The 17,076-nt window shown below is 39.1% G+C and overlaps 1 protein-coding gene across 4 annotated transcripts in view; it reads right to left on the bottom strand.

Annotated features, from left to right (window-relative positions):
* Positions 1–233: 233 nt before the first annotated feature.
* The window catches only part of RPRD1B (regulation of nuclear pre-mRNA domain containing 1B), an 84,748-nt gene continuing 67,905 nt past the window's right edge, over positions 234–17,076 (bottom strand). The window contains exons 8-9 of one of the 4 annotated variants that reach the window (XR_006355069.1): positions 8,460–8,948; positions 234–7,987 (exon numbers count right to left, since the gene is read on the bottom strand). Coding sequence is in view for 2 of the 4 variants with exons in the window: in XM_043989819.1 (XP_043845754.1) it covers positions 7,942–7,987; positions 8,876–8,948 (119 nt within the window). In the remaining 2 variants the exon portion in view is untranslated. Of the gene's footprint in view, positions 8,949–17,076 lie in introns of all 4 variants that reach the window. The other 3 variants (XR_006355070.1, XM_043989819.1, XM_043989820.1) reach the window with 3 other exon arrangements.

Below are 17,076 nucleotides of genomic sequence, written 5' to 3'. Positions count from 1 at the left end.
GTCCAATCCAGAGATGCTGTTCCAAGTAATAAGATTTAAAGCAAAAGCAGGAATAATGGCAAGATAGAGAGGATGGCTATATAGGATAGCATGGTCTGATGGTGGCGCTGCATAGCTGACACTTCTCCCAAGGGTGACTATACATTCCCCTTAAAAGTACTCAGGGTCAAAAAGCTCAAAATATTGAACACATTTATTTATAAATTAAAGAACACAGAAAGGATTCTCTTCCAAATTCATATTGAGCTGAAATACTTACCCCTTCAGGCAGGCTACCCTTCCCCCTAATAAAGTCTTTATTTGTATTTTAAAATATTTTTAAAAATTTTTTATATCACCTTTATTTCTAAATATACATACCCCTTTCCCTCCTACATAAATCATCCCCTTGTACAATGAAAGAAAGAAAAGCACTACAGCAAAATCTATACAACATCAAGTTTGAGAGTGTACACAAAATTCCACACCCAAAACCCCCCACCCCCTCTGCAAAGATGGGAGAAAGGTGAACTTCCTGAACTCTTCTTGGTCATAATCATACTATTTCCTTTTTCTTCCCTTTTCATTGTTGTAACCATTGTGGTACATTTCCCAAGTTCTGCTTCCTTTACTCCAGTTCATAAGGCTTCCCATGCCAGAGGGAACAGAGTAGTGAACAGAGTACTGCACTTGGAATTAGAAAGATCTGGGTTCAAATCCTCTGACAATTACCAGCAGTATGACGCAGGGCAAATCATTTAACTTTTCTCAGCTTTAGTTCATCTAAAAAATGAAGGGGCAAGTCTAAATAATGCCTAAGGTCCTTTCCAGCCTCAAATGCATGAGCCTGTGAGTTCTTCATAATCATTTCTTAAAAGTGATATTCATGGAATAGTTTGTTCAGCCATTCTCCAATCAGTGTGCAACTACAATTTCCCATTCTTTGCGACCATAAAAAGTGTTGCCATCAATATTTTCGTGTAAATGGCACCTTCCTTTTTGTCTAACTTTCCTGGGATAAATACTTAATGTGGGATATCTGGATCAAATGGTGTGGATATTTTATAACTTTTTTTTAGCATGATTCCAATTACTTTCCAGAACGGCTGGACCAAAATCATAGCTCCAACAACAGGATGTTAATGTGGAGAGTTTCCAGAGCTTCTCCAAAATTATACATTTCCATCTTTTATCATTGCCAATTGGCTGGAGTTAGGAAAATCTCAGTTGTTTTTATTTGCATTTCTCTTATTGTTAGTGATTTGGAGTGATCTTTCATTTTGTTATTAATAGTTTACAATTCTAAGAACTGTGTATTCCTACCCTTTAATCACTTATTCATTCTGAGTTATTTGTGTGAATGACCATAATATCACAGGTTTAGAGCTACAAGAGACCTTGGAGGCCACTGAGTCCAACCCCTTCCTTTTACTGATGAGGAAATAAAGGCACCAAAAGATTAAAAATGCTTGATGCAGATTTTAACCCACTTTTGACAGCTACCCTTCTTATCCTGGTTGCATTTTGTTTGTTCACAGGTTTTTTCAATTTTATATAATTGAAATGATCGATTTTGTTGTGATCACCTCTATTTCCTGTAGGGTCAAGAACTCTTCTTAGACATCACTATGACATAAAAACGTAATGTGATTTTTTCATTTTTTTTTTAATGGAGTAACCTTTCCTATTTATATCATATCCATTTTAAGTTTATGATAATGTGATAGAAATCTAAAATTAATTTCTCTCAACTTGCTTTCTTGTTTTCCTAGCAAGGAGTTCTTGCTAGGAAAGTTTAGCAAGCATAGGGTTACTGAATTTACTACTTTTTATTCTTTCTTGTCTTTTAGTACTCTCTTGGGTGGCACTGGAGAGGGAGGAGAAGGTTCCGCACTTTCCTGTTGGTGCTTCCCTCTGAAGGTTCTTTGGACCACGTTTCTCTTTCCTCTGGAGTTCTATCTATGCATCACGGGTTACATTGGTCAGGTCTTTGTGAGCCCTTCAAAGGCAGAGCTCATTGTCTCTGCTCCATTTCCTGTGGCTTAGCTTCAGAGTTCTGCTGCCCTCATGCACTTTACATTTGCTACCTATGCTGCTCTCCCACTCTAAGGATTTCTTTGGGTACTATGTACATCTGCCCCCTACCTCCTCCCTTTAACCTATTCAAATGAGTTTGTCTTCAACCCCTATCCAGAGTTACAGGGAGATTTTACCATTGGCTTCTCCCTCATTCATTAGATTATGTTATGTTTTACTCATATTAACTAAATTTCCCCTCAATATGCCTCAGAACCTGGAAGAATATACTCATTCTCTCCCAGGTTCTTCTTCTTTCTCCATCTTTCTTCAGGGTAACTGGGTTATTCAAACTGCCCTTGGGTTGCTTTGTGAAAAAAACTCTAAAAGGAAGGGTGTAAAAGGGAAAAGTCAGTAGCTCCCACCTTGAGTACTACACGAAAGATCTGTAATTATTTTATAAATAGTGAAGTATTTACCATAAGTAGATGTAAGAATTGACCCACAAGCATAAATCCCTTCCTTTTGTTTTTCTCTTCTGGCAACAGGCTCTTCTTTCCCTTTCTATACCCACTCCGTTAGGCTTGAGTCTACATCAATCCTGAGACCAGTCCCTACCAAGGATAAGCAGGAGTCCTTTGGGTTGTGGGGAATAGAAAGGTCAGAATGGGTTCCCAAGCCAAGGTAATAAACTCAGTGTCAGAAAAGGGGCCCAATTCTCCAGAACCTGATTGAATCATTAAGTTCAAACCTTCCATCCCTTTAAAGTATTATCTTGATTCAAGATTCTGCTCAGGTACCACTAACTTTATGAAGCTGTACTTTGGTCCTCAAATTTTCCCAAAATAACATGACTAGATCTACCTTATCTGACATTCTATCTTGATTTATACTGATTTAAATGTATGATCTATCCTATATATTAAACAATAAACTCTCTGAGGTTGGAAAGTTCCATTTTTCATTCCATCTTTGTGTCCTCGCTGCCGAAATCCAAGGCACTGAAAAAAACTTTATGTTTGTTTGTTGAATTGAATTTTCGGACGGTGGGCTCATTCTTGACCCAAACACTAGACCTGAAGTCAGAAGACCTGTGTGAATTCTATTCCTGCTACTTAATACCTATATGACTGTGAGCATAACTTTCCTTCTCTGGGATTTAACTTCTGCAATAGGAACAGGAATAAATTCTAGCCCCAAGTTCAAACTCTCATACCCAGGAGAACAGATATAACAATCAAAAATTAGAAGGAAGGCCCTGACAATCTGGAAACACAGACGTACATTTACAGGACCTTTAAAGGGCACCTAGGTCGATATCTTTATTTTAGATGAAGTGAGGCCCAGAGAAGAAAAAGGATTTAAGATCACAGAATGATGGAGCTGAGAGAGATCTTATCCCTTCACTCTCCTCATCTTACCAAGTGGGATATGAGGTCTAGGATAGGAAAGTGACTCTTTTGGGGTCACATGAGTGGTAGAACTAGGACTAGAAACCAAGTCTTTTGACTCCCAGCCTGGCACTCTTTTTGCCCAACCATGCTATTTCTTAAGGCTACTCTGCTCTTCCCAGAATGCACCTTTTCAGAGGCCAGAGAAACCTGTCCATCACAGGAGAAAGGGCTGTGGAGTGCTGATAATGAATCCGTCAATCCACAGGACTGCTTGGTTGGATCATGTTCTTTGCTGACAGGAGGTGAAGGAGGATTGAAGCAGCTGAGGGAAGCCATCCAAATTGTTGGCACTTCAGTGATGAGGCTCCAGATAACTCTGTAATAACTTGTCCATCAATCAGGAAGAATTAGCTTTTTGTAAGTGGTGGGCTAAACAAAACCCACAAGCCCATTGCTCTTGTTTACTGTTCTTTGTAGGTGGTTAACCCCTAGTCAGGTAGCCTGGATGTGATCTAAGTGGTGCTGAGTTATGGGAAAGGGGTCTGACGCTGCTGAGATTCACATCTATATCAGCACATAGGACATGACTCATCTCAACAGTCTCCACCAGATAATGACATCACAAATAGAATTATTTAAATAGCGAAATTAACTGGGATACATGGGGCTCTCTGAAGTCTTTGGCAGGTTTTAAACTTTTAACAACTTTATATTTGTAGAGCGCTTTATGGTTTCCAAAGTGCTTTCACATTTATTAATAATAATAGCAGCTGACATCTATATAGTGCTGTGAGGTTTACAAACAAACAAAAACAACATTTATAAAGCATTCACTTTCTAAAAGATACTGTGCTAGACAAAGATAAAAGTAGCACAGTCCTTACCATCAAGGACCTTACATTCTACAAAGCATTTTACATACTTACTCTCCTTTATCTCACACCTTAATCATGTAATAATAATAATAATAATAGCAGCTCACTTTTCTATAGCACTCTACAGTTTACAAAGTGCTTTTGTTACCACTAGCTTGTGAGGTGGGCAATGCAAGTATTCATCCATGGTATCAGAGGATTGTAGATCTGGAATGAAATTAATTAATTCCCAAACCCTCATTTCACAGAGGAGGAAACAGAGGTCCAGGGTGGTGAGGTAACTTTCCCAAGGCCACCCAGTCAGTAATGGAGCCCAAAACTGAGGTCCCCCTCTTCAAATATAGTCTTCGCTACAAGATACTACTAACTGAGGCTTAAAGGAGTAACCTGCTCAGTCCCACAGCTCATAAGGAGCAGAGAGCTAGGACTCCAGTCCTCATTCCAAATCCAGGACTTTTTCAATCGTACCATATGTATAACATAACTGTTAAGGCAGAGCAAGTTTTACTATCTCCATTTTATAGATGACAATGCCCAGGCCCGAAAGAATGAAGAGACTTGCCTCAGATGACATGACTATTAAGTGGCAGAGACTAGAGCCTCTGAGACTTGAGCTCAAGTCTGCCGACTCTCAATCCTATACATTTTCCAATACATGGCTATCATTCATTGTAAGGAGTAAAGAACAAGTCTGTTACTGGCATCAAAAAGCAAATTGAATGTTCTTCCTCCAAATGATATGGACTTACCAAAGGGCAAACTTCCATTTGTAATAGCATCTGAAATAACACACACATCTATTCCTTCTTTATCCTAAACTATCTACTTCAAAAGTTTTAGGAAGAAAAGGTTCCATCATTCTGACAAGCAGATATTTAAGTTTAAAAGCATCTAAAGACTTTATGAAGACTGGATACAGTTTTCCAAAGATTGCTGTTATCATTTCTCCCTTACAAAAAAGGTCACAAAGAACTGTTATTGCCATTTGATAGTTGGAAAAGTTAACCCACCTGTCCTGTATCACTGTTGCCCCAACTACAAATGCAGGGGAAGTAATATGAAGAAGGCAGTAGCTGCAACCAAGAGCCCTAACAAGTGCACCAGCCTCTCAAAGTTGCCTATCGGCAGCTAAGAAAAACAGAAATATTGGAGGTATTGGGCTGGTGTTTTATTAATGTGGGCTTTATATTGTGATTTTAAGCTGAGGATGTTGATAGGAGAAAGAACAAGTGAGCCAAATAAGATCCCACTCTAATAACAGCATGGTTCCAAGAAATCAGGTTATCTGGGTGACTTTCCCTATGCATTTATATTTATGTTTTTCTGTTTTGTGTGTTCTTCTGGTGAAAACTCATGCATTGGGACATACTGTAAACTACTGGAGAGTTTAGGCACAACATACACAAAGGCCCAGGCAGCAAAGATGCTATGTTACAAAGTCAGCAACAGTTGCATTTGTGGCAACACCTGAGTCCTTCCATGTTCTTGCATATGTCAGAGATCATGAGACCCTAATACACTGGTGAGTAGAGTCATGAAAGAGATGGACACCTACCAGCTTTTGGAAGCATGCTGCTTTATAGGGAGATCTTACTCCTACTTACAGTACTAAATGCTATTAGTTTCATTCCTGAAAAAAAAATTCTCAATTAAGTTGATTGGTTTTCCTCTGGAGAATGATATTAGAAGCAGTGTAGTACAACAGAAAGAGCCATGGATGTCAGGTAAGAAGACCTGGTGCCGACTAAGTCACATACTTGCTATTTGACTTTGGATAAGCTAGTCCACCTTTGAGCCTTAATCCCTAGAGCAGGAAATAAGGTTAGGGATTGGGGGTCAGTGGCTGCTGATTGGGCTCCCTTCTCTTAGGAATCTTTATATTGTATAAAAGGAGAGTAAAAAACTGAGCCTCAGTTTTCTCACCTGTAAAGTTGGGGTAATAATCTCTGTACTACCTCCCTCACAGATCTTTTCTAAGAATCTAATGAGGAAATGGATGTAAAGTGCTTTGTAACTATAACAGGCTATATCAGTGTGAGCTACTAGAGTCCAAAAGACAGTTATACTCTTGACATTTAATTTTTAATATAAATAACCACAAACACCATACTTAATCAACTTTAAGTATTATACCTGCATGGTATATAAAGCTTTCTAAAGCATATATTAAAATCAATGAAACCAAGCAGAGTAAACAATACATAAAATTGTATTTAATATTATACAATATCATAATATACTTTATCCCACTTCCCCTCACTGAGCCTCAAGTTTTCTCATCTGTAAAGTGGGTATTGTGATCCTTAGACTACCTACCTCACAGGATTGTGGTGCATCAAGAGCTTTGTAAACCTTAAAGTGCTAAAGACCTATGAACTATCTTTGTTCTAGAGATGAGACTAGGGCCAAGCAATGGAGACATCATCTAGGATGCAACATGGGGAGGGGCACAAAGAATGGCACTTTTTTTTTTTTTTAACAAAATACAGGTGTTTAATGCCAGAAAATCCCATTTCCTAGGGTACTCAGGGATTGCCTTTGTGATAAGGTCAATCACCAGCATTACTATGAAAGTTTAAAGCCTTGGAAGAGTGGTCATACCCAGGGGATACAATTTTCAAATGGGGGAGAGAGTGGCATCACTTTTGAAACCTGCCTTGGCCTTGCAAATTTCTCATCCCAGCTCTGACATCCTTATCTTTCTTACCTTGTGAGAATTATACCTGATCCGTAGAGTAAGAAGTGATTATCTTCCTTCTTCATAATTTCTGCCTGACTTTTTACAGCAACAAACCTGAAGGAGAAGGAGCACCCTCATCAGACTCAGAATTCAGAAGGGCTTCCTTGAGGAGGATTTTCACAGGCATCTCTGAGGATGGGAAGGCTTAGGGCCACATGATAGCTTTCTGAGGAACTGATCTTGGCTGCATTTTGGAGCTCTCTCATTACAAGTTTCCCTGTGCCACCAGTAAACAGCAGAGATCAAACTGTTGGTCAGTCTGCTGCCCTCCAAACAGATCTTTTTGGCTTTGGGAAACTGCCACCTCATCAACATTAGCAGCAAGTTTCCTTTTTGCACCCTGATGTTAGGTGGGTTATGTTTGCTTTTAAAATGAGGCTACCACTCTGGATATTCACTGAATATTCCATTCTCTGATCCCCCCCCCAACAGTAGTTGCGTTAGTGTCAAAGCCTCCAAGCTTTGGCTTGAATAATGGCCAGATGTAAAGGTCACAGCAATGAACTCAATCCTGGGACTAGAATCCAGGTCTCCTTACTTAAAAGTGTAATGTATTTTTACCTATACATCACTAACACCTTTCTTTCTAATCTGTCCACCACTAACTAGCTAGCTGTGTGATCTTGAGGAAAGTTATTCTCTCTGAACCTCAGATTCCTTGTTTATGAATGCTGGGATGGCACTAGGAGAACAGATGTCTTCAGGAGTGTTCTAAAAATAAGATTTGTCCAGCAATGGAACAGGCTACCCTAGTAGGAGCTTCCCCAACATTGAAGGTGTTCAAAAATGAAGGAGGAATGACTCCTTATCAGGGATATCATAGAGGAGATTTGGATTGGATTACCTCAAAATATGAGATTCTATGACTCTCATCACTTTTTGGGAGGGTGGAAATGGGCTAAGATTGCAATTCGTTGATGAGGTTTGGGGATGGAGATCAGTGACTGAAGGCTGAGTTCCCCTCTCTGTTGAGAATCCTGACCCTGCAAAAGGGGAGAGTAGGAGCATAAGCAGATACCAGTTCAAGATGACCTGGTGGATCATATCCACCCTCTGGGACATTCTGTTACACACTAAGCACATTATATCTTTCTGCAGTCTTAGACTAGCATAGGAGGGAATGGGGAAAGGTACCTGGAATATTTTGTAGGATTTAGAGCTTGAAGGGACCTGAGAGATCTACTCAGGTCCCTTCATTTAATAGATGAGGAAACTTGAGGCCCAGGGAGGAAAAGTGACTTGATTAAGGTCACTTGGCTAATCAGTAGTCTTCAAAATCCAATGATCTTTGATTTGATACAAGAGCTATCTGAATCTGTGCCATAACAAGGGATGTTGTCACATTTTTTTTTCCTAACTGCTTAATGAACTTCACCAACCCTGTTCTCAAAGCTCTCTCTGTTCCGGCATGGAGAGATAAGAAACAAACTACTGGGAATAGATTCACAGACTTACAGGTCATTCGGAATAATATCCAGATGTCTCTGGGTTCTTAGCCACTAGAGTGGCCCTGCTCTGGACAGGCCCTTTGAAGCTGAAAAGGGAAATACCAAAATGAGATTGTGGAACTGGTCGATGGGCCCCTGAGGTCTGGCAGTCCTTGGGAATGTTCATTTTCCCCAAAAGGCCCGGACCCTCTCCCCGACAGCGATCATCATCACAAGGGCTTCACAAACTATGCCAGAGAGATAGGAAAGGTTTACAGTGCACCTCCTGGGAGCCAAGGGATCTGCTTATCCAGGGTCTTCCTAAAGCCCTCACTTCAGGACTGGTTTGAGTGTAGCATTCTTCACTTTTAAACATTAACAATTTTGTTTCTATCAGACCTATCTTTAAGTACATTTCAAAGGCTGATTGAACTTCCTCCTCACAGTTGAAAGGGCTCCAGCTCCCCTCGCCAGCTGGTCTTCTTTAAGGTAGCCAATTTTTCATCTGTTTCAGGATCTGAAACAAGAACATATTGGGTATTATTGGGTAAAGCAGGCTACCTAAGTTTTCACAGAATCTTAGGGTTGGAAGGAACCCCAGAGGGCCTCTAGTCCAACCAGTACCTGAACAGGAAACCCTCTACATCCTTGATAAAGAGTCATCCAACTTCTGCTTGGAGACCTCCAGGGAAGGGAATGTCACTATCTTCACTATATTCCAGGGCAGCCCATTCTAGTTTTTGGACAGCTCTAATTGCTTAATTCAATTAAATTCATCAAGCATTTACTAAGCACCTTCTTACTATATGCCATGAACTAGCCCTGGGGCTAGAGTAAAAAAAAATCATTCCCTGCCCACGAGGAGCTTACATTCTTCTGGGAAGAAATAAGTATACTGAGAAGCAAATATACAATGTATACAAAATAATTACAGGGTACCCCAAAAGCCTTAGTGCAGTTTTAAGCTATTAAAGCCTAAAACTGCATAGTATTTGGGGGCACCCTGTATAACTTCAGCAGGAGACTCTGACAACTGGAGGAAATTGGGAAAAGCCTCTTGTAGGAAACAGCACTTGAATTCAGCCTTGAGAGGAGCCAAGAGCCCCTTTCGGGCACTAACCTTGGATCGACTTTTCTGAAATTTCCATTCACTGTTCCTAATTCCTTCCTCTGAGGTCAATCCTTTTTTCACCCTTTATATGCTTGAAGATCCTGTCATAGCCATCCCACCTCCATCCCCATGTAACCTCTTTTCTAGGCTAAACCTCCCTAGCTCCTTTAAATGATACTTGTATGACATGGTCTCCAGTCTCCTTATTATCCCAGTTGTTCTTCCCTAAAATTCAACACCCACAAGTTAACACAGTAATACAAATGTGGTCTGAGGACAAGGAGACTATATATTATCTCATGTTCTAGACACTCTCTCCATTAACTGCAAGACTATGTTGGCTTTTCCCTTATTTCCTTTTTTTTTTCTTCCTTCCTCATCAGATTGGCTTGTACTGAGCTTGTGGTCCACTAAATTCTTCAGCTCTTTTTAAGATGAACTTGTCTAACCACATCATTCCCATCCTGTACTTGTACATTTAAAGTCTAATCAGAGTGTTACCATAAGTCACCTGCAGATGGCTTCTATTATTCCTACATCCCCAATAATTAAAGGTTACATGTACAAAATGGCTAGATGAAGCCCTTGTAAAGAGAGACATCACCAAGTATGCAGAGCACCCTGAACAAAGGTCAATAGACTGAAGCTCTAGTCCCTCCTACATAATTTTATTCACTGTGGAATACTGGGCAAGCACATCACCTTTCTGAGTCTCTGAGATTCCTCATCTGTAGGATCACAGGAGTCAGATGGAAAGAAATTGAGAATTAATGTAACAATCAGGTTATATATTCTCTCTCACTGGATCCTTACCCCAAACCTCAAGAAGTAGGTACTAAAAGTACTACTATCCCCATTTTAAAGACAAGAAAACCAAGAAGTTAAATGGCCTGCTAATGGTCAGGTACTGAGTATCAGAGGTGAGATTTTAACTTAGTTCTCTCCTTATTGAAGCATTCTTTCCATTATATCACACCATTCTCTGGTCTAATACCCTCAGTCACAAATAAAGACATTAAGACCCCCAAAGGGAAAGATTTGCCCAAGATTACATAGGTGTAGTAAGTAGCAGAGCCAGGATTTGAAGTCAGGTTCTCTGTTTCCAATTCCAATGTTCTTTCTAAAACGGCATCTAATGAAATGAGAATACCAACATTCTAATAGAGAACCATACATACCACCAACTAGCCCACTAATCAAACATATCCAGGAATCCAATAGCAGTGGTGGTTCTATGCTCTACATTTATGAGGAAGTGGAAAACAAGAAACATGCTCAAAGCAAAGATTCAGTTTAAAAAATTAATTTTGAAAGGGAGCCCAAGCTTCGTTCAAACTTAATCCAGTCTACTACACCTTATTCAGAATGATGCCCCAAAAGGCCTTGCAATGCAATCATTACCCTCTAGAGAAAGATCCACTTCTGGCCAATCCACTCTACTTTCTAAGGTGGGAAAGTCGATTCAAGTATTTTAGACTTTCAACAGGAAGGAAAAACAAAGTGTTTTATGGCTAATCTTCAGTTAACCAGAATGTCCCAACAACAATATATAATTATGCCCAACATGTTCCAAAGAAAACCAATTTGTCTTAACTTTATTTTGTTAAAAATAATCCTGATATGTTGTTGATCCTTTAAAAAAAAAATCCTATAAAGGAGGCAGAACAGGGGATTTTTCTCCCTGACAGAGATCTAAAGAAAGGAAATTAATTATTCAAGGTCATACAGCAAATTAGGAATAAAGTCAGCCGTGAAACCAAGCTTTCTGTTTCTCAGTCCAAGGCTCTTTCTACCAGTACCACAGAGACCGAGATCTAATTTACACAAGAGAACAAAGAGGAGTTTCACTAAAACTCAACTGTCAAGTTATAGAACTTTCAACTATCATGTTTTTCCTCTGGACCTTTTTAAGCACCAAAGGGCTAAGAGTAGGGGCTGGACCTGGGATTTCATTGGCATGGGCTAAGGAAAACTCCCTCTACCATTGTAATTAGAGGGTTAAGTGACTTGTCCAGAGTCACAGAGCTGAGAGTGTGTCAGAGGAGGGGCTTGAAACCCCATCTTCCTGGCTCCTGATTTAGCTTTTTAGTATACTATATGACAATGCCTTTTCTTTTAGCAACAAAAGCTGGGGAAAAAACTTCCTTGGGAAGGAGAATGACATCAAGTCTCCACTCACAGACTGCTCTGCATTATCCCCCACCCCCCCAATTAATATTTGCTTCACTTTTTCAATCCTGATATATTCTTGGCAAGAAGTTTTTTCTGAAAGAAATATATTTTGTACATCTAGACACATGAGCATTTAACAACATCCTGGAAAATATGAAATAAGGAGCAGAATGATCATATAACCTGAGCTGGAAGAAACCTAAAAGCAGCGGTTCTTTACCTGGAGTCCATCAATTTGATTTTAAATATCTCATTATAACTGATTTCTTTTGGAACATTATTTTATAATTAAACATTTCTATTCTGAGAAGAGTTCCATAGGCAGACTGCCTATAAGGTCCACAACACAAAAAAATGGTTTATGGATCCTTGTCTTTGATATTCAACTAACCTTCCTCTCAATGCAGTAACCCCCTCTACAGTATAAGGCTTATAGATGGTGATCCAGCTGCAGCTTGATTATCTTCCAGTAACAATGAGTTGTAAGGAAAGTACTTTCTAAATTTTAAAATACTAAAGAAACAGGAGCCATCAACGTTAATAAAGAAGGACACCGAATGTGTAACCAGAAAATCTGGGTTCAAATCCAGGCTCTGCTACCTACTTAATGTGTGGCTATATGTAAGCCACTCAATTGCTATGAGCAACTTTCTTATCTGTAAAATGGGGATAGTGTACTTATAATAACCTACAACATGGGTACTATTATGAGGAAAGAGAACTTGTGATTTTTAAAGCACTAGATCAAGACCACTAATTTCAGGGATATTAAAGTTTTAGTTCAACTCCCTCATCTTACCAATGGAAAATCTGTAGTGCAGAGGTTAAATGATCTAGCTAATTAGCGGCAGTCATGACTCAGCCACACATATCCTGACTTGTGTTCTATTTCATAACTGCCTTAGACACGTGAATTTTAGTAATAGACTAAACCAAGCTCTGCCTGCCTACTTGTAAACTGGTCCTAGTTCCTCTTTATCCTGTCTTTCAAATATTTGAAGACAGTAATCATGCCTCTACCTACCACTCACCACATCTTCTCATCTAAAGGATAAACCACCCCTATTAACTTTGGTGTATATTCTATTAGGTAACTCAACAAGTACTACAATGGGGTGGCTTAGCCCAGGGCTAAATGGATAAGGAGGCCTCAGGGAGGTAATCTGTTCTTAAAATGCCTTTCCAAATCTCTAATTTCATTCTCTCCTGGCCTTGACCCATCATCTAGGGCTTTGTGCAATAATACTGTCAAAGGAATAAGCCCATAAGCAACAGGGAAACCAACCAAAAAGGGCCTATAAATCTACCATATTTTTTAAAAGATTACTTTCTAGAACATTTACTGATACGTTTAGTGATGCTATCTAAGGAAAGAAAAGTGTTGTCAAGCTAATCAAGTAGATAAGCAAGACTGCAGGGAGTATGTGAGGTACAGAAAATTCAAACATAATAGTAGACAATGTGTTAAATAGGATTGTTTTCCTTACTAAATCTGGTACTCTAGGAGCTTTATTTGGCAACAAAGTGACCCAGTTTCTCTTTACTATGGAATAACCTTTCACACATGTATAGATTTATACTTATTAAAGCACTTTCTTACCACAAATGTCTGGGCCTACTCATGTCATGAGAACAATGAAGCTCTGCTCAGGAAAGCTAGAATTGGTTGCTACTTTTTAACATTTTCTAGATGTGACCCTTCTATTCTAGATGTGACCCTTCTATGAACCTCTAGGTTTGGGCATCTCCATCTCTAAAATGGGGATAATACGTGGGGTTTGTTTTGTTTTACTACCTCACAGATATGTTTCAAGGAACCCCACAACCTGTGAGAAATCTGCTATTCTAACAAAACCTGTTACTATTACTCTCATAGGAGTTAGCTAGAAGGGAATTTTGTCATCATCTGCTCTAGCCCTTAGGGGATGAGAAAACTGAGGCTCTGAAGGGATAAGTGATTTGCCCAAGATCCTATCACTTATCTATAAAATGAGGGGCTTCAATTTAAGGTGATTTAAGTTTCTACCTGGTTCTCAAATCTGAAGTCACTGATTTTAGGGTACTAAAGTTATGACCAAATGGGTACTCTTTCTATTATACCTGAGCATTACATTTGGAATCGACCCCAGGGGTCAAAGCCCAGCATTACTCACTACTTGTAGACAAAATCCTTAGCCTTACTTGACCTCGGTTTCCTCATTTTTAAAATGAAATGGCTGGACAAGACAACCTCTGTGATGGTCATTAGGCAGTGGTTGTTATTCCCACTGTATAGACAAAAGAAACCCTAAACTCAGAGATTAAACAAACTCTTATATGACTCTTAGTCATGCATCAGAATTTTTCTTCTGCCTCTAATATACCAGGCTACCTTTTTAAACCTGAAACTCATAAAATTCTATTTGTTTGTAAATAGTCTATGGCTCCAATTAGATTTATCTGCCTTTATTCAGTTCAAATCAGTAAGGTTTTATTACACAGGCATGCTTTAAGTAACAGGTGTTGTTACCACTAAAGGAACCTTGGAAATCAAAGTCTAATCAAACTCTATCATTTTATAGTTTAGGAAAGAAACTGAAACTGAGAGATGATGTGGCCTAAGTTAATCTGGGTCACAGTTAGTGACAAGATTCAGAACTCAAACCCAAGTCTTCTGGCATCATAACCAAGGGCCTTTCTATGGCTGGTTCTCATTACAAAATAAATCTTCTTTGTGGAATCAGAAAATTAAGGAATCTGAGTTCTTGTCTTAGTGCTGCCAACTATCATGTGACTTTGGGACACTGTAAAATGAGGGGAATGAATAAAATGATCTCCAAAGTCCTTTCCACTTCTAAAATTATAACTAGTGGAAGGGATCTATTTTGACATTTAGGGCTGAAAACCTTACTAAGTTCTGATGAAAAATATCTTTGTGGTTCAAAGTCTTACTTTACTGCATTTCCCCCCCATTAAAACTGATTTCATTGGTATGCAGAATCTTGGTAAGGATCTTCCTCTTCCAATGTGGATGCTCTGCAATTTATAATCTTGGCGAATTGCTTGAGGTCCTGAGACAGGTTAAGTGACTTAGCTAGGGGTACATATACAGTATTTGTCAGAAGTAGACCTTGAAGCTGGGTTTTCCTACCCCTGAGTGCTAGCTCTATTTACCATGCCACAAGGTTTGGACATACATCATATATTCTCACTTTTTTTTTTTTTAAGTGAGGCAATTGGGGTCAAGTGACTTGCCCAAGGTCACACAGCTAGTAAGTGTTATGTGTCTGAGGCCGGATTTGAATTCAGGTACTCCTGACTCCAGAGCCAGTGCTCTATCCACTGCGCCACCTAGCTGCCCCTTATTCTCACTTTTAATGAGTTTGTCTTTCTTTGTGCTACATAAGACTTATCTTTATCCTCACCTGTCTCAATACCTTAAGTCACATGAATATTTGTAAAAGGGAAAAAAGTTACTCAAACAGATTTTGCAAATGAGGTTTTATAAATTTCCATTTCATAAAGATAACTAAAATCTTGCATTTCCTGGGGTACCTGGTAAATAACTTGGTGGGTTTTTTATTATATGCATGTATGTGCTGTGTGTGTGTGTGTGTGTGTGTGTGTTTGCATGTATTAGGCAGGATCCCAAGTGAGGTTAGGTTCATAGACTTTTAGAGTAGAAAAGGAACTCAGAAGGCCTACATTCAATCCTTACCTGAGAAGGAATCCTTTCTACATCCTTTCTGACAAACAGTCAACCAGTCTCTACTTACAACTTTCTAATGCTGGGAAACTCACTGCTTTTTGAGGCAGCCCATTCTACTTTGGGTCAGTTTTATGAGGAAGCTGTTTCTTGGAACAGAAATCTTCCTCTCTTTAACTTCTACATGCTGCTCCTGGCTCTCTTCTCTGGGGTCAAGCAGTACAAGAATAATAAAACTGATCATGATAAAAAAAAAATTAATACAATCCAGCCCCTGTGTTACACAGATGAAGAAACTGGGTAAGTCATTTCAGCTTTCTGAAATCAGTGTCCCAAAGCAAACCAGTGGCAGAGCTGGGACTACATCTCAATTCTCCTCTCACTTATAATTATGTGAACCAGGCAGGGAAAGCCCTATTATATTATTTTTTGCTTCTAAAACAAGGCACTGAACAAAGATCTTCATATCCAAAATACTGGAGTGATGATCTCATACACGGATGAAGGACTTAAAACAGCTTATATCTTGAATAAAAGTAATTAGGGATCATTAAGGAATGAAACTGGGTTTGGAGATCACAACTATGCTGTAATTTCATATGCCTTAACATTTCACACCTGAGAATCATGTGAAAGACCAGGCAACTTGTTCTTAAGTCCAGAACCTATTATCAAGGAATACTCTGAGAGAAACTAGCATTCATCTTTTGGAATGCAATTCAGGAATTGACTAAACTATCAGCAAAATGTAGTCTTCCTCCCAAAAACATTTGGGGTTTTTTCCCCTCAGGAGCCAAAAATTGAGCAGTGGATGAAAACCAACAGAGCACTTGTCCTAAAGTAAATTTTTGTGTCTAAATAGATCATTATTACATCTATAAAATCAACACATAAATGGGCATAGTTAAGCATTTAAGGGCAACAGTTTCAATACAACTATCACTGGGTGCTAGCTTAAATAGATCAATAAAAACAATTTCCCATGAGCAGACCATTCTGCTAGTGATTTTAGAATTAGGTTTAGAGCTGTAAAGGGTCTTGGAGATCATCTAGTCTAACCATCTCATTTTACAGATGAAGAAAATAAGGCCAAGAGAAGTGAACTGACTTGCTTATTAAGCTCACCCAGGTTGAGGAACACTGCTAAGATTAGAACCCAGCACCCCTTTCACTACACCACAGTCAGTAGCAAGACTCTAAGGGGTGGGAAAAACCCCTCTTAACCTAGTGGAAATTTCAGTGTTTGCTAAACCATGAGTGAAAAGATATTTTTAATGCCAAATGGCTACATGAAGTTTAAAGAATGAAATGAGTTGGTTTTTCAGCTCAACATAAAGCTGTATGGTTTCCCCCAACGTTATTATTTCAGGAGGTCAGTTATAACAAGTGGTATGTAAATAATGGATTTTTAATTTAATCTGAACCTTACAGTGGAAGAATGATTTCTAAATGAAGAATCTCACAGAGGTGGTACTGGTGGTGAGAAATGAATTTAGTCTAATGAATTACACTAAGAAAGAACAAGATAGAGAACAGAAACTTGGGCTCAAGGATTCCAATAAACCATATATGAATTTCTAGTGACCAAAGGATGAAGGACCTGGTTGTCCCCCCTCCCCCCTACTTAGAACTTACCTTTTCTGCAGATTAATTTTCTCCAGGCAAATCTATATTCTA

This window comes from Dromiciops gliroides, chromosome 2, assembly GCF_019393635.1.
Source record: "Dromiciops gliroides isolate mDroGli1 chromosome 2, mDroGli1.pri, whole genome shotgun sequence".
In the NCBI taxonomy this organism is placed as follows: Eukaryota; Metazoa; Chordata; class Mammalia; order Microbiotheria; family Microbiotheriidae; genus Dromiciops; species Dromiciops gliroides.
This window is presented reverse-complemented; position numbering and strand designations above follow the sequence as displayed.